Source organism: Monodon monoceros, unplaced genomic scaffold (assembly GCF_005190385.1).
Source record: "Monodon monoceros isolate NGI ecotype Baffin Bay Population unplaced genomic scaffold, NGI_Narwhal_1 Super_Scaffold_11, whole genome shotgun sequence".
Classification (NCBI taxonomy): Eukaryota; Metazoa; Chordata; class Mammalia; order Artiodactyla; family Monodontidae; genus Monodon; species Monodon monoceros.
In genome coordinates this window covers 130,638,030-130,663,848 of record NW_021703767.1, presented here as the reverse complement: position 1 = coordinate 130,663,848, position 25,819 = coordinate 130,638,030, and the positions used below count along the sequence as shown (strand labels likewise).

General features: G+C 40.6%; 1 protein-coding gene across 1 annotated transcript in view; it reads right to left on the bottom strand.

The window, feature by feature from the left end:
* CPNE4 (copine 4) overlaps window positions 1-25,819 on the bottom strand; it is a 575,473-nt gene that overhangs the window by 150,703 nt on the left and 398,951 nt on the right. Inside the window, exons 4-5 of the mRNA XM_029214600.1 lie at window positions 13,460-13,531; window positions 5,011-5,085 (exon numbers count right to left, since the gene is read on the bottom strand). Of these exons, the coding sequence (XP_029070433.1) occupies window positions 5,011-5,085; window positions 13,460-13,531 (147 nt within the window). The remainder of the gene's footprint in view (window positions 1-5,010; window positions 5,086-13,459; window positions 13,532-25,819) is intronic.

The following is a 25,819-nucleotide window of genomic DNA, read 5'->3' as shown; positions in this document are numbered from 1 at the left end:
AGTTGCTCTGTGGCATGTGGGATCTTCCTGGACCAAGACTTGAACCCGTGTCCCCTGCATTAGCAGGCAGGTTCTTAACCACTGCGCCAGCAGGGAAGTCCCATACTGCCTGTTTTTGTGAATAAAGTTTTATTAGAACATTGCCATGCTCATTCATTTACATATTGTCTATGGCTGTTTTCATGCTGCAAAGGCAAAGATGCATAGTTGGGACAGAGACCATACAACCTGCAAGTCTAAACTATTCACCATCTGACCTTTATAGGAAATGTTTCCCAACCTCTCCTTCAGAGACAGATTCAACTGCTTATACAGCACCCCATCGAACTAGCATCATGGCAATATTAAAAAATACAGCTTATAATGATCATGATTACATATATGAAGAGCACCACGTGAGAATCAGTTCCAACACGCTGTCGTGAATACTTTCTTAGGAAAGGGAGGAGAAAGAACACTGTCAGCTTGAATGTTCCAAAGGGATTACATTCATATCTCTACTTGTTAGATTAATCACCAACTAGCTGCTAATGTAATAAATGTGATTTAGGAGTTAAAAAGCCTATCTCTCCACAAAGTGAATTGCATTAACAGTAGACAAATAAGTTATTTCTTGCAAGCCTCGTCTATTTTATATGTGGCTCTCATGAAGCCTACTTCTCAGATTTCAAGGACTCTGGGTTTCCGTCCTGAATAGATAGCTGCTGGTTTCCTGGACAGCATTGGAAAGAGGAGTTTAAAATGACAGAAAATGACAAAAAAGGGACATTATCTGTCATTGTGGTTTGTAAAAGTACTATTATACTCCACAATAGCAGTTCTCAAACTTTTTGGTCTCAGGACCCTTTTACACTTAAAAATTACTGAGGACACCAAGGAGCTTTTGTTTATGTGGATTATATCTGTCAATATTTTACCATATTATAAATTAAAACTGAGAAATTTAAAAAATATTCATTTGTTATATCATTTTAAAAGTAGTAAAGATAAACCTATGACATCATAATAAAAAATAACATTTTAATGGAAAATAATTATATTTTCAAAATGTATAAAATTGTCAGGAGAATGATATCATTTTACATCTTTGTAAATCAATTTAATGACTGAATCAATAGAAAGCAGCTGGATTCTCATATCTGTTGTTGCATTCAATCTGTTGTGATACTAGGCATCATGTAGCTTCTGGAAAACCACTGTACATATGTGACAGAATGAGAGTGAAGAAAGAAAATAATGTCCTAGTATTACTATGAAAATGGTTTTGACCTCATGCATTCTTCTGAAAGGGTCTTGGGACCTGGGACCACACCTTGAGGACTGCTGCCTTGTAGCATATGTACCCTCACCTCCCTCTTCTCTGGTTCCCCACTTCCCCAAAATACACGGGAACATAACCAAGTTCTCCACAGCCCAAGACCAGTCCAACTTGTATTCATTAACCCTCTTCCCTGAAGAAGATTTAGATTGTAGTTAGGCAACCTGATTGAGTCCCTCTCTGTTACTGATTATCTGTGAGTGTGTGTGTGTGTGTGTGTGTGTGTGTGGCCTTTGGTAAGTCATTTCACATCTCTGAACCTCGATGTTCTCATACGTAAAAGAGAGCAATTGTATTAGGCAGAGCTTTCTACCAGAGGTATGTGGATACCTGGAGGTTACCAGAGTTACTGCAAGGGGGGGGTGGGGTTCCAGATCTCCATAACTATTGTCTGAATTGGATATAGTGTATTTTTCCCACATATTCATACTGCAATTTTTCAAATGTATACATATAGTTGCTCTCATGATACTAATTGGAAAATGTTTTAAATTAAGAGATTTGTTTATTTCAGTGGCTTTTAGTCATGGTCTATTTTCTCAATTAATATAAGATTAACTGTTAACATGCAGGTAACTACACCCTCATTTAGTGCTAAAGGCTAGAAGGAGGTCCTCCTTGGGAACCTCTGGGAATGCTTTTACCAGCTGTGACATGAAATAATTGAAAGCAGCCGGATTCTCATATCTGTTGTATTCTCATATCTCATATCTCTGTATTCTCATATCCCTCATATCTATTCTGAATCTATCACAAAAATACTGTGGCAGGTTGATTTTCTACTACAATGTCCACTGTCCACACGCTTTTCTACATTATGACTCCCCCATCAAGGCATGGAGTCGCTCTCCTCCCCTCGACTCTGGGCTGCCTTATGACTCACTTGCATGACTTTGAAGCCTAGGTCAGAAAAGGCCACACAGATTTTCCTTGCTTCTCTTGGGATGTTCTCTTTGGGAAAAGCCAGCCACAATGTAGAAAGTGTGACAAACCTAAGACCACCATGAAGGCAGTCTAGCTGACCGAGCTAGTGGAGCCAAGTCTTCCAGCCATCCCATGTGCCAGGCATGTGAGTAAAGCTCCTCCACCAGCTGAGTATAACTGAAGAATTGCCCAGTTGAAACCTGCCTGAATTTCTAACCTCAAAATTATGACATATAATAAAGTAGTTGTTAGTATAATTTGCCCGGTTTTGAGGTGGTTTGTGATGCAGCAATACATAACCGGGCAGCAGTGTCTTTGTGTAAGTAATCCGGACTTGCTGAGCCTCTGTTTCCTGAAGAGGTTGTGTGAGATGATCTTCATGGTACCATCTTGCTCCTCAACTCTATAACTTTGCCCTCTCTCCACTTGAGACCATTCACCCCCCAGTCCACTGGAGCAGTGGCCTCTGTTTTGGTCTGAACAGGGTCCGCTCCCCTCTGGGTGACTGAGTCTGGGAAAGATACCACCATGTTATGGAAGACCTGGGGTCTCCAGCTCCATGATATTGGGGTCTCAGCAATGAGCAGTTGAGGGCCCTGGACAATCAGCACAGCTGAGGGTGGGAACGGCCATCGAGAACCACGGTAAGTGCTGCATGGGGCTCTTTCAGTTCTGTGAGCAAGCAAGCACTCATTTGAATGAAGGGAAACTGCTCAAACACCTTAGAGCCAATGTACCCACTAACAAACCCCCATAGCCCCTTGCATTATAACATAAGTCAGCTAGAGGACATGACTAAGTGGAAAGAAGCCATTATAAGCCATTAAGTGAGTAGCTTAAAACTGCAACACACTGACCCAATGGCTTATAATTGTCACCAGGAAAGATGCTACAAAGCAGTCTGGTGAATTATTCTGAAACTTGAAGATGATGGGAGAGAAAGAGCATGGTGATCACAGGAAGTGAGGGATAAGAGATTACACCCCACAGAAATCAACGCACTCTACAGTTCCCAGCACCTCGCTCACCTAATGTCTAAAGGTAGCAGTTTGTGAAAGTGTCACACAATCCCTTCAGGACAAAAAAAATCCAAATATAATTCTTTCTTAAGAACAAAGTCTTTCCTAATGTCCCCAGGCAGAATGGATTAACCTTTTCAGGATTCTCTGATTGTGTATCATCCTCTTATGGCTCTAGTATCATTATATCACTTGTTGTTTAAATTGATGTGTCACTTAGATGGTGAATTCCAGGTTGTGGGTGTAAAATTAGTTCAAAGTGTGCCCTTTTCCCGCCAACTGATGCATAACAAGCATACAACAAAGGTTTGGTAAATGAATGATGAACGAGTGGATAAATGAACAAATAAGAGAGTGAATTAATGAATGCATAAATGGACTGAGTACTTTTTGTAGGTGAAAATGAACTATGCCAGGATATAAACTGCTGCTTAAGGCTATGGGGAATTGCTTGAGTGCTTTACCTTTTTTCAGCCTAATGCCTGTAAGCAATTGTTTGAAAAAGCAGTCGCACATCCCCGTATCGCCTCTTCCTTAGTTGTATGCTTGGAAAATGGAGTCCTTTGTGAATACATTTATGGATATGATGTGCTTTTTGACTCAAGGATATGGTTGGAGGGAAATAATAAATATATGGTGAGGTTGGAGAGGAAATTTTTTTTAAAGGGGTGGAGACTGTTGAACTTTTTCTGTATATACAAGATTAATACGGCCTGTGATAGGGTGGAAGTTGTGAGATACAACAGAAAGAGTACAGATGGGAGTCAGACTGACATGGAACTGAGTCCTCAGTTTTACCACCAACTAGCGGGGTATGGTGGCCATGAGCACGTGCTTTGCAGACCTCCTACTCCAGGGAGTGTAACCTACCATTGACCCCAGCTGCTGTGCTCCGAAATCCAGCCCTGCCCTCAGTCCGAGGCCAGGCTGCCTTTGGGCTGCTCCCAGCCAGTGCTGTGTGTGCAGGGGATATAAAGGCACTCATGGGAGACAAAGGACTCTCTTGCTGGCTAATTTTTGCTCTAGGACTCCTTGATGGCCTTGTGGAACCTTCCTTAGACTACATGGCATTGCAGGAGCTGCCACTTCTCTCCTGCTCTCCTTTACTTATATTCAGACTTACATTGTGGTCTGTCAGCTCTCCCAGATTTCCTCCCAATGTTCCCTACACACGCATTTCTTCTAATAAAATCCTTGCATTGTTAGCCCTGTCTTGTTGTCTCTTTCTTGGACTATCTGGATAACACATGGAGTGACCTTAGACAATTACTTCATCTTTGAATCTGTTTCTTCACCAAGGTCTAAACAGGGTTAATAATACCTGTTACATGGGTGCTATAAGAATGACTAACTGTGATCATACTTGAAAGGCTCTTAACCAGGTACCTGGCAAATATAGATGCTTAATAAATGTCACTTTTCTTCCCTTTCACATCTCCTCTTTTCCTTTGAAAATTTCCTAGCACTGGGGTTAAATTGCATTTACTTATGCACATATGACCTGTGGCATTTGGGAAGAAATGAAGTCTTAGTGTAATAAAGTGGTCCTGTTTTAATTATTGTCCTTCCCACTTCTCATTAACTGCTTCTCAATTTGGGGGAAGCTTAACTTTGCAGACCTCTCTGAAATCTTTGATGTGTTTAATAATGTGAGTTGAAAGGGAAAAAATAGCTGTGAGGGAGAACCTTATTAACTTTGTGTGCTAGTTTTATTACTACCTTCAATAAAGCTGATGCCAAACACTTTACCTTGTCATCCAGTTTCCGTGCGTTGAAGGCAAGTTCAATGTAGTCATCATTGCCAGATAATTCCTCAGCAATCACCTAAAGGAAAAAGGACACATCAGGTGCAGTGGCAGTTGGACAACTAAGCCCAGGATTTCATGAACAATTTAGCTCATGTTTGATCCAAAAATCAACAAAGACTGACATTTGGCATGGAGTTTCCCACAACACAGTAAAGATGGTACAGCATCAACAGGTGTACAGGGAACTCCCTAGAACAGACCACAGAAGATAACTAGATCTCATCTGTGCTGAGCATGAGAACATGAGATATGGGGTGTAAGCTAAGGGAAGAGGTTTTGGAGGAGCAATTAGGAAGAGCTTCTTCCTTCAAAGGTCACACAGCACTGAATGGCACATCCATATAATTATATACATTTTCTTCTTTGGGAAGTGACAAAAAAGGAGGAGCAGGCAGCAATATTTCTTCACTGTTTTGAATCACACCAACAAGAGATGGGGAATAAACTGGTCTCTACATCCTTTCCAGACCAACAATCATAAGGTCATCAAAGAAATGTTCTAATTCCACTGTTTCAAAAAGACTGTCCTTGGGCTTTGAGTGAGAGAGAGAGAGAGAGGGAGAGAGAGAGAGAGAGAATAAGGAACTAAACCCTTAACTCTCAAGAACAGAAAATTTCTGACAAAGACTTTGACATAAGTGAAGAGATAATAACCTATCATCCTTTTTCATAAAATATCACTTGCCAATATTGAATAGTGACTCTCAAAACCTTGGAACAGAAACTGGTGGAAAAGAAGTGAGGAGACAGGCCTGAGGAGCAGGGGCGGGAGGTTCGAGACTAAGGTGGTGCGAGAGCCATGTGGAGGACAGGATCTTGGGGCTCTAGCCAGGTGTCAGGGCTATGACACTGAGGTGGAAGAGCCAAGTTCAGAACACTGGCCCACAAGAGACCTACCAGCTCCACGTAATATCAAATGGCAAAAATCTCCCAGAGATCTCCATCTCAATGCCAAGACCCAGCTCCACTCAATGAACAGTAAGCTGCACTGCAGGACACCCTATGCCAAAAAACTAGCAAGACAGGAACACAACCCTATCCATTAGCACAGAGACTGATTAAAATCATAATAAAGCCACAGACACCCCAAAACACACGTGGACTTGACCACCAGAAAGACAAGAACCAGCCTCATCCACCAGAACACAGGCAATAGTCCCCTCCACCAGGAAGCCTACACAACCCAATGAACCAACCTTAGCCACTGGGGACAGACACCAAAAACAATGGAAACTACGAACCTGCAGCCTGCGAAAAGGAGATCCAAAAAACAGAAGGTTAAGCAAAATGAGAAGACAGAGAAACACACAGCAGATGAAGAAGCAAGGCAAAAACCCACCAGACTTAACAAATGAAGAGGAAATAGGCAGTCTACCAGAAAAAGAATTCAGAATAATGATAGCAAAGATGATCCAAAATCTTGGAAATAGAATAGAGAATATACAAGAAACCTTTAACAAGGACCTAGAAGAACTAAAGAGCAAACAGTGATGAACAACACAATAAATGAAATTAACAATTCTCTAGAAGGGATCAATAGCAGAATAACTGAGGCAGAAGAACAGAAAAGTGACCTGGAAGATAGAATAGTGGAAATAATTACTGCAGAACAGAATAAAGAAAAAAGAATGAAAGGAATTAAGGACAGCCTCAGAGACCACTAGGACAACATTAAACAAACCAACATTCGAATTATAGGGGTCCCAGAAGAAGAAGAGAAAAACAAAGGGACTGAGAATATATTTGAAGAGATTATAGTTGAAAACTTCCCTAATATGGGAAAGGAAATAGTTAATAAAGTCCAGGAAGCACAAAGAGTCTCATACAGGATAAATCCAAGGAGAAACATGCCAAGACACATATTAATCAAACTATCAAAAATTAAATACAAAGAACATATATTAAAAGCAGCAAGGAAAAAACAACAAGTAACACATAAGGGAATCCCCATAAGGTTAACAGCTGATATTTCTGCAGAAACTCTGCAATCCAGAAGGGACTGGCAGGACATATTTAAAGTGATGAAGGAGAAAAACCTACAACCAAGATTATTCTACCCAGCAAGGATCTCATTCAGATTTGATGGAGAAACTAAAACATTTACAGACAAGCAAAAGCTAAGAGAACTCAGCACCACCAAACCAGCTTTACAAGAAATGCTAAAGGAACTTCTATAGGAAGGAAGCACAAGAGAAGGAAAAGACCTACAATAATAAGCCCAAAACAGTTAAGAAAACGGTAATAGGAACATACATATCGATAATTACCTTAAATGTAAATGGATTAAATACTCCAACAAAAAGACACAGACTGGCTGAATGGATACAAAAACAAGACCCGTATATGTGCTGTCTACAAGAGACCCATTTCGGACCTAGGGACACATACAGACTGCAAGTGAGGGGATGGAAAAAGATATTCCATGCAAATCGAAATCAAAAGAAAGCTGGAGTAGCAATTCTCATATCAGACAAAATAGACTGTAAAACAAAGATTAGTACAAGAGACAAAGAAGGACACTACATAATGATCAAGGGATCAATCCAAGAAGATATAACAAATGTAAATATTTATGCACCCAACATAGGAGCACCTCAATGCATAAGGCAAATACTAACAGCCATAAAAGGGGAAATCGACAGTAACACAATCATTGTAGGGGACATTAACACCCCACTTTCACCAAGGGACAGATGATCCAAAATGAAAATAAATAAGGAAACAAAGCTTTAAATGATACATTAAGCAAGATGGACTTAATTGATATTTGTAGGACACGGATCCAAAAACAAAAGAATACACATTCTTCACAAGTGCCCATGGAATATTCTCCAGGATAGATCATATCTTGGGTAAAAAATCAAGCCTTGGTAAATTTAAGAAAACTGAAATCGTATCACGTATCTTTTATGACCGCAATGTGATGAGACTAGATATCAATTATAGGAAAAAATCTGTAAAAAATTCAAAAACATGGAGGCTAAACAATATGCTTAAATAATGAAGTGATAACTGAAGAAATCAAAGAGGAAATCAAAAAATACCTAGAAACAAATGACAATGAAAACACGATGACCCAAAACCTATGGGATGCAGCAAAAGCAGTTCTAACAGGGAAGTTTAGAGCAATACAATCCTACCTTAAGAAACAACTGAAATAAACAACCTAGCTTTATACCTAAAGCCATTAGAGAAAGAAGAACAAAAATACCCCAAAGTTAGCAGAAGAAAAGAAATCATATAGATCAGATCAGAAGTAAATGAAAAGGAAATGATGGAAATGATAGCAAAGATCAATAAAACGAAAAGCTGGCTCTTTGAGAAGATAAACAAAATTGATAAACCATTAGGCAGACTTATCAAGAAAAAAAGGAAGAAGACTCAAATCAATAGAATTAGAAATGAAAAAGGAGAAGTAACAACTGACACTGCAGAGATACAAAGGATCATGAGAGATTACTACAAGCAACTCTATGCCAATAAAATGGAGAGCCTGGAAGAAATGGACAAATTCTTAGAAATGCACAACCTTCTGAAACTGAACCAGGGAGAAATAGAAAATACAAACAGACCAAACACAAGCACTGAAATTGAAACTGTGATTAAAAATCTTCCAACAAACAAAAGCCCAGGACCAGATGGCTTCACAGGAGAATTCTATCAAACATTTAGAGAAGAGCTAACACTTATCTTTCTCAAACTCTTCCAAAATATAGCAGAGAGAGGGACACTCCCAAACTCATTCTATGAGGCCATCATCACTCTGATACAAATACCAGACAAAGATATCACAAAGAAAGAAAACTACAGGCCAATATCACTCATGAACATAGATGCAAAAATCCTCAACAAAATAGTAGCAAACAGAATCCAACAGCACATTAAAAGGATCATACACTATGATCAAGTGGGGTTTATCCTAGGAATGCAAGCATTCTTCAATATACGCAAATCAATCAACGTGATACACCATATTAACAAATTGAAGGAGAAAAACCATATGATCATCTCAATAGATGCAGAGAAAGCTTTTGACAAAATTCAACTCCCACTTATGATAAAAACCCTCCAGAAAATAGGCATAGAGGGAACTTTCCTCAACATAATAAAGGCCATATATGACAAACCCACAGCCAACATTGTCCTCAATGGTGAAACACTGAAATTATTTCCACTAAGATCAGGAACAAGACAAGGTAGCCCACTCTCACCACTATTATTCAACATTGTTTTGGAAGTTTTAGCCACAGCAATCAGAGAAGAAAAAGAAAGAAAAGGAATCCAAATTGGAAAAGAAGAAGTAAAGCTGTCACTGTTTGCAGATGACATGATATTATACATAGAGAATCCTAAAGATGCTACCAGAAAACCACTAGAGCTAATCAATGAATTTGGTAAAGTAGCAGGATACAAAATTAATGCACAGAAGTCTGTTGCATTCATATACACTAATGATGAAAAATCTGAAATTGAAATTAGGAAAACACTCCCATTTACCATTGCAACAAAAAGAATAAAATATCTAGGAATAAACCTACCTAAGAAGACAAAAGACCTGTATGCAGAAAATTATAAGACACTGATGAAAGAAATTAAAGATGTTACAAAGAGATGGAGAGATAGACCATGTTCTTGGATTGGAAGAATCAGCATTGTGAAAATGACTCTATTACCCAAAGCAATCTACAGATTCAATTCAATCCCTATCAAACTACCACTGGCATTTTTCACAGAACTAGAACCAAAAATTTCACAATTTGTATGGAAACACAAAAGACCCCAAATAGCCAAAGCAATCCTGAGAAAGAAAAACAGGGCTGGAGGAATCAGTCTCCCTGACTTCAGATTATACTACAAAGCCACAGTAATCAAGACAGTATGATACTGGCACAAAAACAGAAACATAGATCAATGGAACAGGATAGAAAGCCCAGAGATAAACCCATGCACATATGGTCAACTTATCTTTGATAAAGGAGGAAAGAATATACAGTGGAGAAAAGACAGTCTCTTCAATAAGTGGTGCTGGGAAAACTGGACAGCTACATGTAAAAGAATGAAATTAGAACACTCCCTAACACCATACACAAAAATAAACTCAAAATGGATTAAAAACCTAAATGAAAGGACAGACACTATCAAACTCATAGAGGAAAATATAGGCAGAACACTCTATGGCATAAATCACAGCAAGACCCTTTTTGACCCACCTCCTAGAGAAATGGAAATAAAAACAAAAATAAACAAATGGGACCTAATGAAACTTAAAAGCTTTTGCACGGCAAAGGAAACCATAAAGAAGACCAAAAGACAACCCTCAGAATGGGAGAAAATATTTGCAAATGAAGCAACTGACAAAGGATTAATCACCCAAACATACAAGCAACCCATGCAGCTCAATATCAAAAAAACAAACAACCCAATCCAAAAATGGGCAGAACACCTAAATAGACATTCCTCCAAAGAAGATATACAGATTGCCAACAAACACATGAATCAAACATCATTAATCATTAGAGAAATGAAAATCAAAACTACAATGAGATATCATCTCACACCAGTCAGAATGGCCATCTTCAAAAACTCTACAAAATAAATGCTGGAGTGGGTGTGGAGAAAAGGCAACCCTCTTGCACTGTTGGTGGGAAAGTAAATTGATACAGCCACTATGGAGAACAGTATGGAGATTCTTTAAAAAAGTAAAAATAGAACTACCATACGACCCAGCAATCCCACTACTGGGCATATACCCTGAGAAAACCATAATTCAAAAAGATTCATGTACCAAAATGTTCACTGCAGCTCTATTTACAATAGCCAGGACACGGAAGCCACCTAAGTGTCCATCAACAGACGAATGGATAAAGAAGATGTGGCACATATATACAATGGAATATTACTCATCCTTAAAATGGAACAAAACTGAGTTATTTGTAGTGAGGTGGATGGACCTGGAGACTGTCATACAGAGCGAAGTAAGTCAGAAAGAGAAAAGCAAATACCGTATGCTATTGCAGATATATGGAATCTAAAAAGAAAATGAAGAGAAACGGTCAGAAGAACCTAGGGGCCAGATGGGAATAAAGATGCAGACCTACTAGAGGATGGACTTGAGGATATGGGGAGGGGGAGGGGGAAGTTGGGAAGGAGTGGGAGAGTGGCATGGACATATGTGCATTACCAAGCGAAGATTGATGGGATGGGAGGCAGCCGCATAGCACAGGGAGATCAGCTCGGTGTTTTGTGACCACCTAGAGGGGTGGGATAGGGAGGGTGGGAGGGACAGATATGCAAGGGGAAGTAGATATGGGGACTTATGTGTATGTATAGCTGATTCACTTTGTTATAGAGCAGAAACTGGCACACCATTGTAAAGCAATCATACTCCAATAAAGATGTTAAAAAAAAAAAAGAAGTCAGTAGAAAAACAACAATAACAACAACGAAAATATAAGGCCCAGTGTAGCTGCATATAGGTTAAACCACTGCTAAATCATGTTAGGACTTCACCATGCATTCGGAGGCCGTAATGTGTTGACACCCTTATCAAATTTGTTATGTGGAGACACTGAGCTTTAATTAAATTTTATCTCCATTCTATCTGAGATCAACTTTTCCATTATGAGTTGGGTTCATCTGTTCTGAGTACACATTGGTAGCCTCTGGAAATTTTTATTTTATGCATAATATTAAAGCTAAAAGAGTTGTCTAAATAGGGAAGGATCCTTCCAAACGTGTGAGCACCTGAAGAGTAGGGAACATGGGTCCAGATACATAGTGAAAACTGAAGAACTACTTGATAAACCAGAAATCATCATATTTACATTTTTCATTCAATTCTCTTTTGTCCCATATCATCTTACACTCCACTTGAGCTGAGGTCTTTAACTATTTTGTGGTTACAGACACCTTTGGAAAGATCATGAAAGTTATGACCTCCATTTGCAAAGCCTAGAAAATTTTGCATATACTTTTAAGTGTTTTCCAGAAGTTATGGAAGCCATTGTTCTGATCCAAGGACACAAGATTCAGAGTATTTAAATATTTAAAATTAGGAAGGAGATTAAGTTTTTGTGGGCTTTGTAGAGAAAGGAAATTCCCAAGAAGTCTTAGAGAAAAGTGACAAGATGAGCTTTTGTTCACCTGTGAAAGAACCGTGGCAGATCTCACACCTGGGTTCACCATCCCAAGTCTTATCTAGGATTGTGGGCTTTGGTAGTGAGCCCGTGGGTCCATGGATTTTTAGAGCACCAATGGCATCTTTAAAGACCGTTTGAACCATTTGTTCATGATTGAACATGGCAGTCAAGAATAAGCTCTGACATGACTGTGTCATTTTAAAATTTAATATTCAAGCCAACAAACTCAGCTAAGTGCTTGTGAGAATGGTCCTAACTTTCACCAGTGGAAATAAAATATTTTTGAATTTTTCCTTTAAAAAATGGCTTAAATTTTTAAAAAATGAATCAGTCACTTTCTAGTTAAAAAGGAATGTTCAGAGGAACTTAGGAGGTTTTCCTCCCGAGACAATCTGCCTTGCAATCAATTCAGATTCTCCTGGTACTTTTTTCTACCTATTACTATTATTTTTTGTCCACACAGCTAAATGGTTAGACTATCTTTCTTAAGGGCACTAATACAAGATGCCAAAGTTTCAAATACTGGAGTTCTACTTGAACATTTAATATTTTATTTAGAAATACTTCCAGTATTGCCTTATAGAACATTCTGCAATGAAAGAAATGTTCTGTAATCTGCACTGTTCAATATAGCAGTGGCCAGCCACATGGAACTACTGAGCACTTGATACATGGATAGTGGAAGGAATGACTATTTGATTTTATTTAATTTTAAGTTCAAATAATCACATGGCTACCAAATAGAACAGTGCAGTTCCAAACTATTATATTAGAGAGGAGAGTTAAATGCTGGGCTCTCTCATCCTCAGGCAACAGACCAAACCTTGGACTAAATGATATTAGAGCATTTTTTTTTTCTCAAGAAACTGAGAAACAGGGGCAGGTAGCTTTTTTTGGCAGGGGGCTGCGGGGGGATAGGTAGCTCTGATGATTTGAAAACTCCAGGCAATTCTGTATTCTTACTGTGCTCAATAACTCCATCTTTGTCCCCTGCTAAAACCTACATTTAATTACAGAAGTGCTTAGTTGAAGTGAATGGCCTCACTTTCAAATCCTTTTTCGTACAATAGAAAGGTCAAAATTGTATTGTCAGGAAGGATAAAGATGGAAAAAAGAAAGGGCAACTGGGACAGTTGAGCAGTTGTGGGTTCAACTCCCAACATCCAGAGGGTCAGCTTCCCACGTGGCTGGGTCGGACCAGCCAGCTCCATTTTGGGCGCCTGGGCAGGTGGCTGCTTAGGGAGGGCTCACCGTGATGGAGGATTTCCCTGCCATGTTCCCGTGCTTCAACAAGGATTTGGACAGCTTTCTCTGGGAAACAATCTGTACAAAAGGAAACACAAGGTGGAGATACTAGTCATATACTTGCAGGTATACTCTTTAGTATTTCCCTTACAAAATTTTGCACTTACAGCTCTCCTTGAAATTATGACATCAATGTTCATTTATTTTCCAAGGTTCTTCGACAAACCTCTCCTAAATACAGGTCATTCCCTTCTTTCCTCTTATGGCTTGTGCTGTAAGTGTGAGTGTGTAAGGGATTACAGATAATTTAGTACTAATGGAGGTGGCTTAATCATTGCTGAGACATTTATATTAAAATTAGACAAAACATGTTGGATATGTACATTAACATAAAGGAGATGAAGTTTCAGAGTGATCTCAAATTAGCACTAAAACCTCTGTGCAGAGTGGAGGATGGAGTGAAGGGAGGAAAGAAACTCAAGGTCTAAATATACACTTCCTGTATCGATAACGTCTAGAGTTCTATTTTTACTATATTCAATAGGAAGCAATAAAGTAAGTCACGAGGAGACTGATGCTCAGACAAGCCAAAAAGAGTAACTGGGGTCCTCTCCACTGGGAGCTATTCTCAGCAGAACCTGCCCCATCCCCTCTTGTTTTCTTTTCTGAAAGGGAAAGGTGGCAAGGCAGTGAGGCCCTGATGGGCCTGCACCCCATGATTCCCCAGGATTCCCCAAGGAGACAAGGCTTAAAAGACTAAAGTGAAAGCCGTGCTCTGCTCTCGGCAGAGGGAGAGCATAGTCCTCTGCTGTGGGCGGCAGCTTCTATCTGGATGGCCCCAGTGATCCCCACTTCCTGGTGTTCTTGCCATTGTGTAATTCCCTCCCCTTGAGTGTTGGGTGGATCCAGTGATTTGCTTCCAATGAACAGAATACTACAAAAGTGATGGGACATCACTTCAGGGATTAGGTTCCAAAATCACTGACTTCCTTCTTGCTCATCATCTCTCATTCTCTCTCTTAGAGCCTTTGCTCTGGGGGAAGCAGGCTGCTAGGTTGTGAACAGCCCTGTAGGAGCAGCCCACATGGCCAGGAATTGATGTCCCCACTCAACAGCCAGTGAGAACCAGAGGCTAGCCAGCAGCCACACAACAGCCTGGAGCAGGTCCTCCCACAAGGTGAGCCTTGAGATAACTGTACCTCGACAGCAGCCTTGTGAGAGACCCTGGTCCAGAGGACCCAGCCACACTGCCCCAACCCCTGACACACAGAAGTTGTGAGATAATAAGTGTTTGTTTTTAAGCTTTCAACTTTTGCAGTAATTTTTAATGCAGCAATTAGTAAAAGCACACATAAGAAAGGGAAGGAGATCACTGTGAAGAGTGGGGACATAAACCCATTCTCTGAAATCCTTATATATTTTGTCTCTGTGTTAGAGCAATAAAAATATTAGGAGTGTGCTAATATCAAATGCAAAAAGTTCAGAGACCTTCCCTAGGCCAAGCAGATTAAAGATCCTAATGTTCAGTCGGCTGCCATCTGAAGAAGGAGTGCTTCTACAAAGAATCACCAGGTGATGATGATGATGTTGATGACACCAATGAGCGCAATGGGAACTCCCATGTAAGTATACAGACCATGTGGGAGATGCCTTATTCATTCCAAAAATAATTATCTAGTCCCCAAAATATAACAAACTTGGTGCCAGGCACTAAGAATAGAGTGGTAAGCAAAGTCAGATGCAATAGCTGACCTCATGGAGCTTACATTTTAGTGGGGGAGATAGTAATAAACCAAAATGGTCAAACAAATATAACTTGTCACAAAGGAGACATGCACTGGCCATGGTGGGGACGATGAATGGGGTGACTGAGAGTGGACCACTTATGAATCTCCGGCAGCAGTACAGGTGAGAGGTAATAGTGGCTATGGAGATGGAGAGAAAAGACTGGATTTATGAGATAGTTAGGTGTAAAATAGTCAGAATTTGGAAATGGATTGAATACAGAGTGAGTGGGAGGCATCCTAAAGTATCACTGGATCAGAGAGTTATGCCCTTCAGTGAGTTAAGAGTCACAAGAAGGGGAAATTAAATTGGAAGGCAAAGAGCAAAGTCTGGGGCAGAAAACAGACTGGAGTAGGTTGAAGAGGAGAGAAAGAGGAAGAAAATGGACAAGAAGAAAATTCTTTCAATGAGTTTGGCTATATAGTGGGGGAGAGAGAATAGACCCTGAGGGGAAGGAGAAATTCAGTAAGTTTTTTGTCTTAGTGGTTATTTTGTTGCTAACTTTACAGCCCCACAAATTTGGTATTATTAATTTCCTTTTATAGAGGAGCAAAGTTAGACACAGGGAGTTTAAGTAACTTTCCTAAGGCCATAGAGCTAGGAGGGAGTGTGCCTGGGATTTGAACATAGGTCTGACTCCAGAAACTGATCTCCAGTTACATTATGACTGGTAAGCGAACTCCTAAAACAGGTTCAGAAAATGTGCACAGCTGGATTTGTACTACATGTGTTTGCTTTTAAGTCCTAGATCTCATGTTAGTGCTTAAGCCTCAATGTGTAATCATGGAGAAGATGGTAAAGAAATAATCAAGTTAAAGCTTAAGAATGAACTAATCTGGAGACACTGGCTTTGATTAAGTGCAGTGTAGCATAATGATTAAGAACATAGGTTTTTTATTTATAGTTGACTATCAATAAAATGACATGAAAAAATTCAGATGATAAAGGAATTGGCTTTCCTTTCCATAGTTAATTCTGAATTCTGAACTCACCTTTCCCACCCTACTCATTAAGAATGTTCCAGTGCTTTTAGTCCTATCGGCAAAATCATTATCTCACCCCCCCAATTCTCAGATTGTCACTTGTTCTAGAAAAGCTACCATTTCCTAGAATAATGTAGACATTATTTTTTAACTTGAGATAAACCAAAACACAGGAAACACAGAAGACAAACAGCAAAAGGACATTAGAAGACTTTGTGGTTTCTCTCCAGGGGTTTTTCAGTGGGGAGTGGAAGGGAAGATACATGAATAGATGACAAAACATGGGTCACTGATAAGCAGTAGCCAGGTCAGTATCTCTCTAAAGAAAGGTAACAGATTTATTTGGGAACATTATATCCTGTTCCCAAATAAATCTGGCCTCAGAAATACTTTGGTCCACTGTTGCTGCGTTTCATCCACATTGGTTACCTACCCCAATAACTCCAAGTGACCCCAACAACCTTGTCAGCCCTGAGATGATCCATGCATTGGGTTACCAGGTATTGGTAGACTGTCATTACAGACTGTGTCTTCCAAGATCCACATTCTCTTTCTTCAAGGAAGACCAAGGATGGTACCAGGTGTTTCTCACTCTTTTTTAGAAATGCCAACGTTTCCATTTGCAGGGTCTGAAGAGAATGCTACCACATACCAGCTCTTGCCTTTTACAAATGCTAGGAAGACAAGCAATTTCCCAGGAAATATTCCTTCTTAAGAAATGGTCATATGGGTAAATAAGTGGCTAATCAAGCAGGCATTCAAACAAACATTCTACAGCCCCAGGCCTCCAACTCAGCTCCAAAGAATGAGTAATAATCAAGGTTTCAAACCTTTCATTGTAATAATGATTGATAATGAGTTGCCATTGGCATTGCAATTCTTAGGACTTCGAGCAAAAATAGTAGGATGCCCAGCTGAAGCAGCGGTCTTTAGAGAAAAGTCTATTTGTTGCCAATTCCTTTCTCACACAGGCTTTGTTGCAGCTGAAGCAACTGCATCATACTCAAAAACAGCCTTAGGTCGTGTCAGAGGATGAGGGGTTTAGGGTGACAAGGACTTACACTTGTCCCAGCTGATACTGAGGCCAACAAATAGGCAGCATTTAACACTGGGCTAAAGGGGATGCACTTGTCAGAAGTCCTCTAATTTGATTCTTCTCACCCTATAGTGGGGTCACAGTTGCAACCCTTAGACTTCAACGGAAGGATGAAATATAGGGGGAGGAAACACTCTTATTAGCAAAGTCGAATCAGAGGGACATTAGCACCATCAAGTCCCTGATCTGCATTCACACATGGATCTGGGGAGGAAGTGCTTCTCTCCCTGTGAAGTGGGCGGTATTCTAACAGTAGGGATCCTCATTTTCAGGGAAGTCCACTGTTTCATTTAGATAAATGGGAACAAAACCAGGAGAATAAAAAACAATTTGGTCAATATTTCAACAAGTGTTTGTTCATCTGGACTTGCTTACAAAGACTTTCAAAACAGTCATTTTGGGAACTAGACATTCGTCTTTCATGAGATCTCTTTTACTGAAAATATCTTCAGATTATTTCTGGAAATTGCTTTAAGACTCCATTGCAAAAACAAACATTTATTGAACATCTTTTCTGTGCCAGGCACTGTTCTGAGATAACAGTGGTGGATATGTGAAAACATAATTACAATACTTGACATTCATACCTCTGTTAGCCAGAATTGATAATGCCCAAAGCATGTGTCAGAGAACTTTCATTTATTAAAAGGTAAGTAAATATTGTATGAAAAAGTCTTTGTGTAGATAAGTCTGGAAATCACACAATTAGAAAAAGTTTGACATCTTTAACTGCAGGATATTAACAGAGCTTTAGTTGTGAATCACCCTGAGCACAGCCATGGAAGGAGCATTCTTTATACTTTTTTGACCCCAGAATCTTTTGTCAAGGAGCATCCCTGGTGTTCTGAAAACTAGCAATTACTACTCCCATCACTACAGGGTACAACCAAGGGCTCCTGATGACTCCTGTAGCAACAGAGGGGGACAGGTCCAGGTCCTCTCAGGCCTGACTCTTGCACAGCTGGCTGGGCTCCCAACAGCCAGCATTGGCATCTCTTTGCCTACAGGTTCTTCTGGAGTCTGTGCCCACTGTCCACAGGAACAGTAAGCTGAAAGGGGGGGGGATTAACACCCTTGGGAGTGGAGTCATCCAACCGATGGGCTTTGGCACAGAAATCTCCCAGCTCCTTTAGCCCAGGGATGGGGGTAACTCTGCGGTCTTTGTTCTGCACAGAAGCTGAGTTTTCCCAGTGGATGGAGCTCCAGTTACTCCCAGTGGTGATTCCTTAGACATCAGAGCCTTTGCTTTATTGGCCACTCCCCCTTTCCTGCCACTTCTCCACTCCCTTTCTAGTGTTTCCTTCACTTTCCAAATAATCTACTTTCCAATCCTTGTCTGCTTCTGGGCGACACTACCAAAATTCAACTCTGTGTCAGATAATGTATTGAGCATTTCACATATATTATCTCATTTACTGTCATTTAATGAGCAAAACTCTCTCTTGCCCCAAGCAACTGGGATGAGGGAAGCAAGGCTTTGAGAAATTGAGTTTATCTAAGGTCACATAGCATTATGGGCTGAATTGTGAACCTTCCCACCCCTCCTCCCCTTCATATCACAGTCACAAATACAATGTGACTGTATTTGGAGACAGGGCCTATAATGGAGATAACTGAGGTTAAATGAAGTCATAAGGGTGGGACCCTAATCCAACAGGACTAGTATTCTTATAAAAAAAGGAAGATCCATCAGAAGTCTCTCTCTCTCTCTCTCTCTCTCTCTCTCTCTCTCTGCAATATGTACACCGAGGAAAGGGTATGTGAGGACACCATGAGAAGGTAGCTGTCTACAAGCCAGCAGGAGAGGTCTCACCACAAAGTAACCCCGCTGTCACCTTGATCTTGGAATTCCAGCTTCCAGAACTATGATAAAATTGCCATTGTTTAAGACACTAGTGTGTGATATTTTGTTATGGCAGCCCTAACAGGTTAATACACATAGCTTATAAGAGTTGAAGCCAGGATTCATTCCTTCACTGAGTATCATATTTATTGAGCATCTATTATGTGCTGGGTATTGAGAATAAAATGATGGCACAAAGACAGGCACACAATTGCCCTTCCAGAGGTAGTCACACAAAACCCATGTCAAATTCCAACTCTGCAAGGAGAAGTAATGTCATGCTGTGAGAGGGGGGCTCACCAGATTCAGGAGGTCAGGTAAGGCATTTCTGAAGAAACTGCCCCTGACCTGAAGGCTCATGGATGATAACTGAGTAGTCAAAGAGGAGAGGGAATAGTAGGTACAAGGGTATATATGAGTATGAGGAGCAGGCTGAATATGAGGGACAGAAAAGAAGACTTTTAATTTATCCCCAGAGACCAGGTTCTTGGCCATGTTGTCCTCTGATTGACACTAGGTACTTTAGCAACGTTGGCTATGGTAGGTAAAAAATGACTCCCTAAATATATCCATACCCTAAATCACTGAAATCTGTGTGTATTACCTTATATGGCAAAAAACAAAAAAACAAAAAAAACACCAGTCTTCACAGTATAATTAAGTTAAGGATCTTAAAATAGGTAATTTATCCTGGATTATTTGGGTAGACCCTAAATGTAATCTCAAGTGTCCTTATAAGAGGGAATCAGAGGGAGATATAATTTATGACATACACTCAGAAAGGATGAAAATATGAAGACAGAGCAGAGAAATACTTGAAGATGTTGGACATGACAAGGAATGGATTCTCCCCTAGAGCCTCCAGAGGGAGTACGGCCCTGCTGACACCTTGATTTCAGACTTCTGCCCCCAGAACTATGAGAGAATAAATCTGTGTTGTTTCAAGCCACCAAGTTTATGATAATTTGTAACAGTAAACACAGGAAACTAATAGACTGACTTAGCCCATGACCAGGTTCAAAGTTCCAGGAAAAGATGCCATGATGGCTTCAGTGATGACTGATTTTAGGGAAATCCCTACCTTCCCATTTCCCTCCCAAGACAGCTGGGCAATATTACTTCACCTGATAGAAGTCAGACCCTCTCAAGATAAATATACCTGAAGACCCTGGCCTTGACACTCTTCCTCTTTCTCCTGGTCATATCTTGTTTCCACCACTGACCGAAAGGAGCCACAATCCTATCTGAGCACAGAATAACCACTGAGAACCTTGGCATCTTGTGTGCACTACCAATAAAGGGAAGCCTTAAAATGGTTTTAAACATCATTAAAAAATAGCCTTTAAGAGCTATGCTTTTTCTTATGCTGTTCCTTTTGCCTAGGATGACTCATACCTTCTCCCCTCAATTGGCAAATTTATTCATTTTTAAGATCTTCATTAGAAGTTTGGAATGGTTGCTGTGGTAGGAGAGATATGAAGTCACCTGTGGGATGGAGAGCTATTCCTTCTGCCCTCACGCGTGTCCTCCCCTCCTCATCCTAGTTGGTTCCCTGCAGCAGCAGCAGCAGCATGGCCTGGGTTGCTAGAAATGCAGGCTTTCAGGGCCCACCGCAGACCTGCTGAATCAGAATCTGCATTTTGATGAGGTCCCCAGGTGACCTGCATGTACATTAAAAGTGAGAAGCACTGAGCTAAAAAGTAAGAATTGCACATTGACAATTTCAGTACAGTATGATCAGATTTAAAGGATTTCTAGAAAAGGGCTTTAAGATGAATCTGTTCTGCTGATTTAGACTTTCATTAAAGGTAAAGCTGTAGGAGCTAAGAAGCTTTCTCAGCCATTCGGGGGAGAGAACGGTGACACACGTGTGTGCATATGTTTTATGTAAACTCAGTCTGGTCCTCAGCTCCCCAGTGGAGACCTACAGAAGGACCAGCCTAAAGAGAATGATTCCAAGTGACAGGAGTGATGGGTAATCTGCTTCCTTGGGCTTCCTGTCTTGAGATTTCTATTAAGCAGGGTTCTAATTACTTCAAGTGTAATTACAGACTTTTACCCTTTCTCTGACTTCACTAGTAAGGGACGGAAAGAGTTTCGGAGAGAGATTTACGGACTGCCTGTGTATTAATTATGCACCTTTGCCTCCTCATCACAAATGACCTGGTCCAGAGGCCACCTCCCCACCCTCAGTTAAGCTGTACCACATGGCGATCAGGAGAAAGAGAAAGAGCTGCGTCTCCAAGCAGCTGCTGCCTAGGGTAGGGCACTGTGTCAGGTCAAGGGCACAAGGCAGCTTTTCAACCATTGCCTTGGCAGGCTGTGACTCGTCTTCAGTGAGGCTGGCAACCAAACACTAATAGTCCACAGGATAGAGGAGGATGGGAGAAAGCCCCTGACCATTTTTAAGCAAAGTATGCAAATTCCAGCTTTCAGGTTGTTAGATTAGGTTAACTAGGTTGTTAGCAGGTGAAGAGACCAGAAGCTCAAAGATAACTAAGGTAATAAAGCTACTGAAGAGTCATGATACTACTGCAGGAAGAGCACTTACTGTGTGCCAGCTACTGCTCTGAAGTGCCTTGTGTGTACTAATTAATTTAATTCTCATGACAGCCCTATGGAGTAAGTATTATGCCCATTTACAGATAAGAAAATGAAGTATAGAGAGTGTATTGGTTTGCTAGGGCTGCCATAACAAATTACCACAAATTTACATAAAACAACAGAACCATATTCTTTCATGGCTGCAGAGGGCAGAGTTTGAAATCAAGGCATCTGTGGGGGTTGTGCTCCCTCTGGAGGCTCTAAGGGCGATTTCCATATCTAGTCTCTTCAGTGTCTGGTGCCTGCCACTGTCCCCTGGCCTGTGGCCGCATCACTCCACCTCCTTCACGAGTCCCTCTCCTGTCTGCGTCCCTCCTCTGTGGTTCCTTTATAAGGACAGTTGTCGCTGGATTTACCCCGCCTGGATAATCCAGGATGAGCTCTTCATCTTGAGATCCTTAATTAGATCTGCAGAGACTTTTTGTCCAAATAAGGTCACATTCACAGATTGTGGGGCTGAGGATGTAGACATATTTTGGGGGGCCACCATTAGGTCCACTACAGAGAAGCTAGGTGACTTTTTCAAGGTTCCACAGCCAGGAAGTAGCAGAGTTGAGATTTGAACCCAGTCAGTCCAGCCCAGAATCCATCCCCTCTCTGCTGCCTCCCATAAATGACAGAGGCTGGACTTGATCCTGTGCTAAACCCTGCCAGATGTATGCAGTGATTCACACTCACTCCTCACCCTGGGGGAGCTGATCTCAGAGGGTCATTTCCTCTCCCTCAGACCACAGCAGGGGCCACTTAACTGGTCCCCTAGATTCACTCTTGCTACATAATGTAAAGTAAGAGCCACACATGATGATAAAGAAGACGTGGTGTGTGTGTGTGTGTGTGTGTGTGTGTGTAATGGAATATCACTCAGCCATGAAGAAAAATGAAATAATGTAATTTGCAGCAACATGGAGGGACCTAGAGATTATCACACTAACTGAAGCAAGTCAGACAGAGAAAGACAAATACCATATGACATCACTTATATGTGGAATCTAAAAAAATGATACAAATGAACTTATTTACAAAACAGAAATAGACTTACAGACATAAAAAACAAACTTATGGGAGACTTCCCTGGTGGTCCAGTGGTTAAGAATCTGCCTTCCAATGTAGGGGATGCAGATTTGATCCTTGGTTTGGGAACTAAGATCCCACGTGCCACGGGGCAACTAAGCCCATGTGCTCTGAAACCTGCATGCCACAACTAGAGAGAAGCCCACGCACTGCAACGAAGAGCCCGCTCGCCTCAATGAAAGATCCCACATGCCGCAATGAAGATCCCGTGTGCCACAACTAAGACCTGACACAGCCAAATAAATTTTTAAAAAAACTTATGGTTACCAAAGGGGAAAGGGAGGGGAGGGATAAATTAGGAGTTTGAGATTAACATATACACACTACTATATATAAAACAGATAACCAACAAGGTCCTACTGTATAGCACAGGGAACTATATTCAATATCTTGCAATAATCTATACGGGAAAAGAATCTGAAAAAGAATACATACATAATGAATCACTTTGCTGTATAACTGAAGCTAATACAACAGTCTTAATCAACTATATTTCAATTAAAAAATTAAAATAAATAAATTAATAAAAAGAAAAATGTCACACATGAGGGTCCAAATGCTGAGCATGGTGTAGGACCAGGCAGGGTAACCTCTCCAAGCCTCAGTTTTGTCTTCTCCGAAATGGTGATGATACTATCCACCCCACTGGTTTATCATGTGCATAATGAGTAGCAACAAAATCCCAGCATCAGGCCCATAGAGGTGCTTATGAAATGCTCCTTCCTCTTCTCTTCTCTCCTATCTAATCAATTCCCACAAAGAGATGATTATAGTCATTGATTGGCTTGGACTGGGGTTCTGGCAGTGGAGTGGAAAGAGAGGTAGAGAGTAAAGATATTTAAGACACTGAGTTGATGGGGCTTTGGGAAAGGCTGATGGGTGGGCTGTGGAGCAGAGGGAGTGAGTGAGTGGTGCAAGGGAAGGCTCCTCGGTTTTGGGTCTCTGCATCTGGGAGGACAGAGCTGTCATTCCCTGAATGGGGCAGATGGAGGCTGTGGGCAGGGAGAGCAAGAAGACATGGTGAGTTTGATGTGGGGTTGTTGAGTCTGAGGTGCCTGTGGTCATCCGAGTGGAGTCAGTATCTAGATACTGTTGGATACATGAATCTGGGGCATGGAAGAGAGGTCTGAGCTGGGAGTCTCCAACATGTGGATGATAAATGGAAGGGGAGGAGCTGAGGAGGAAATATATGAAGGAAAGAAAGGAGCGGTCTGAGAGTGAGGCAACCTTCCCAGGCTGAGAACCACAGCAATGTCTTCTCACTACCTGCAGCCTCTGAACACACCCTGTGGGGGCCCAGCCTCCTCCATCCCACGGGTGAGGGCCTGAGAGATCACAGGCTGTGTCCTCCATGCTCAGGCTGGGGCTATGCTCTGTGAGGGGCAGCCAATTCAAGGCAGGGGCTGTCTTCTTTTCTATGTGCTGATGGAGGCATCAAAAGGAAGAATATTAAAAGTGCAAGGCATACACTAACAATGAAATATCAAAAAGAGAAATTAAGGAAACAATCCCATTTACCATTGCACAAAAAGAAGAAAATATCTAGGAATAAACTTATCTAAGGGGGCAAAAGACCTGTACTCTGGAAATTATAAGACACTGATGAAAGAAATTGAACATGACACAGTTGGAAAGATATACCATGTTCTTGGATTGGAAGAATCAATATTGTTAAAATGACTATACTACCCAAGGTAATCTACAGATTCAATGCATTTCCTATCAAATTACCAATCACATTTTTTCCCAGAACTGGAAAAAAATTTAAATATTTATGGAAACACAAAAAACACTGAATAGCCAAAACAATCTTGAGAAAAAAGAATGGAGCTTGAGAAATCACTCTCCTTGACTTCAGACTATACTACAAAGTTACAGTAATCAAAACACTATGGTACTGGCATGGAAACAGACACATAGATCAATAGAACAGGATAGAAAGCCCAGAGGTAAACCCATGTACTTATGGTCAATTAATCTACAATAAGGGAGGTGAAAATATACAGTGGAGAAAAGATAGTTTCTTCAAAAAGTGGTGCTGGGAAAACTGGACAGCTTCATGTAAAAGAATGAAATTAGAACATTCTCTAACACCATATACAAAAATAAGCTCAAAGTGGACTAAAGATCTAAATGTAAGACAGGATACAACACAACTCCTAGAGGAAAACAAAGGCAGGACACTTGTTGACATAACTCGCAGCAATACTTTTTGAATCCATCTCCCAGAGTAATGGAAACAAAAGTAAAAATAAACAAATGGGACCTAATTAAACTTAAAAACTTTTGCACAGCAAAATAAACCATAAACAAGTGAAGTAAGTCAGAAAGAGAAAAAGAAATACCGTATGCTAACACATATATATGGAATCTTAAAAAAAAAAAAGGTTCTGAAAAACCTAGGGGCAGGACAGGAATAAAGACACAGACGTAGAGAATGGACTTGAGGACACGGGGAGGGGAAAGGGTAAGCTGGGATGAAGTGAGAGAGTGACATGGACATATATACACTACCAAATGTAAAATAGATAGCTAGTGGGAAGCAGCTGCATAGCACAGGGAGATCAGCTTGGTGCTTTGTGACCACCTAGAGGGGTGGGATAGGTAGGATGGGAGGGAGATGCAAGAGGGAGGGGATATGGGGATATATGCATACGTATAGCTGATTCACCTTATTATAAAGCAGAAACTAACACACCATTGTAAAGCAATTATGCTCCAATATAAAGAAGTTTAAAAATAAAAAGAAACCATAAACAAAACAAAAAGACAACCTATGGAATGGAAGAGAATATTTACAAATGATGCAAGCAACAAGGGATTAATTTCCAAAATATACAAACAGCTCATACTGCTCAATATCAAAAAACAAAACAAAACTCTAAACAACCCAATAGAATAAATGGGCAGAAGACCTAAACAAATAGATATTTCTCCAAAGAAGACATACAGATGGCTAACAGGTACATGAAAAGATGCTCAAC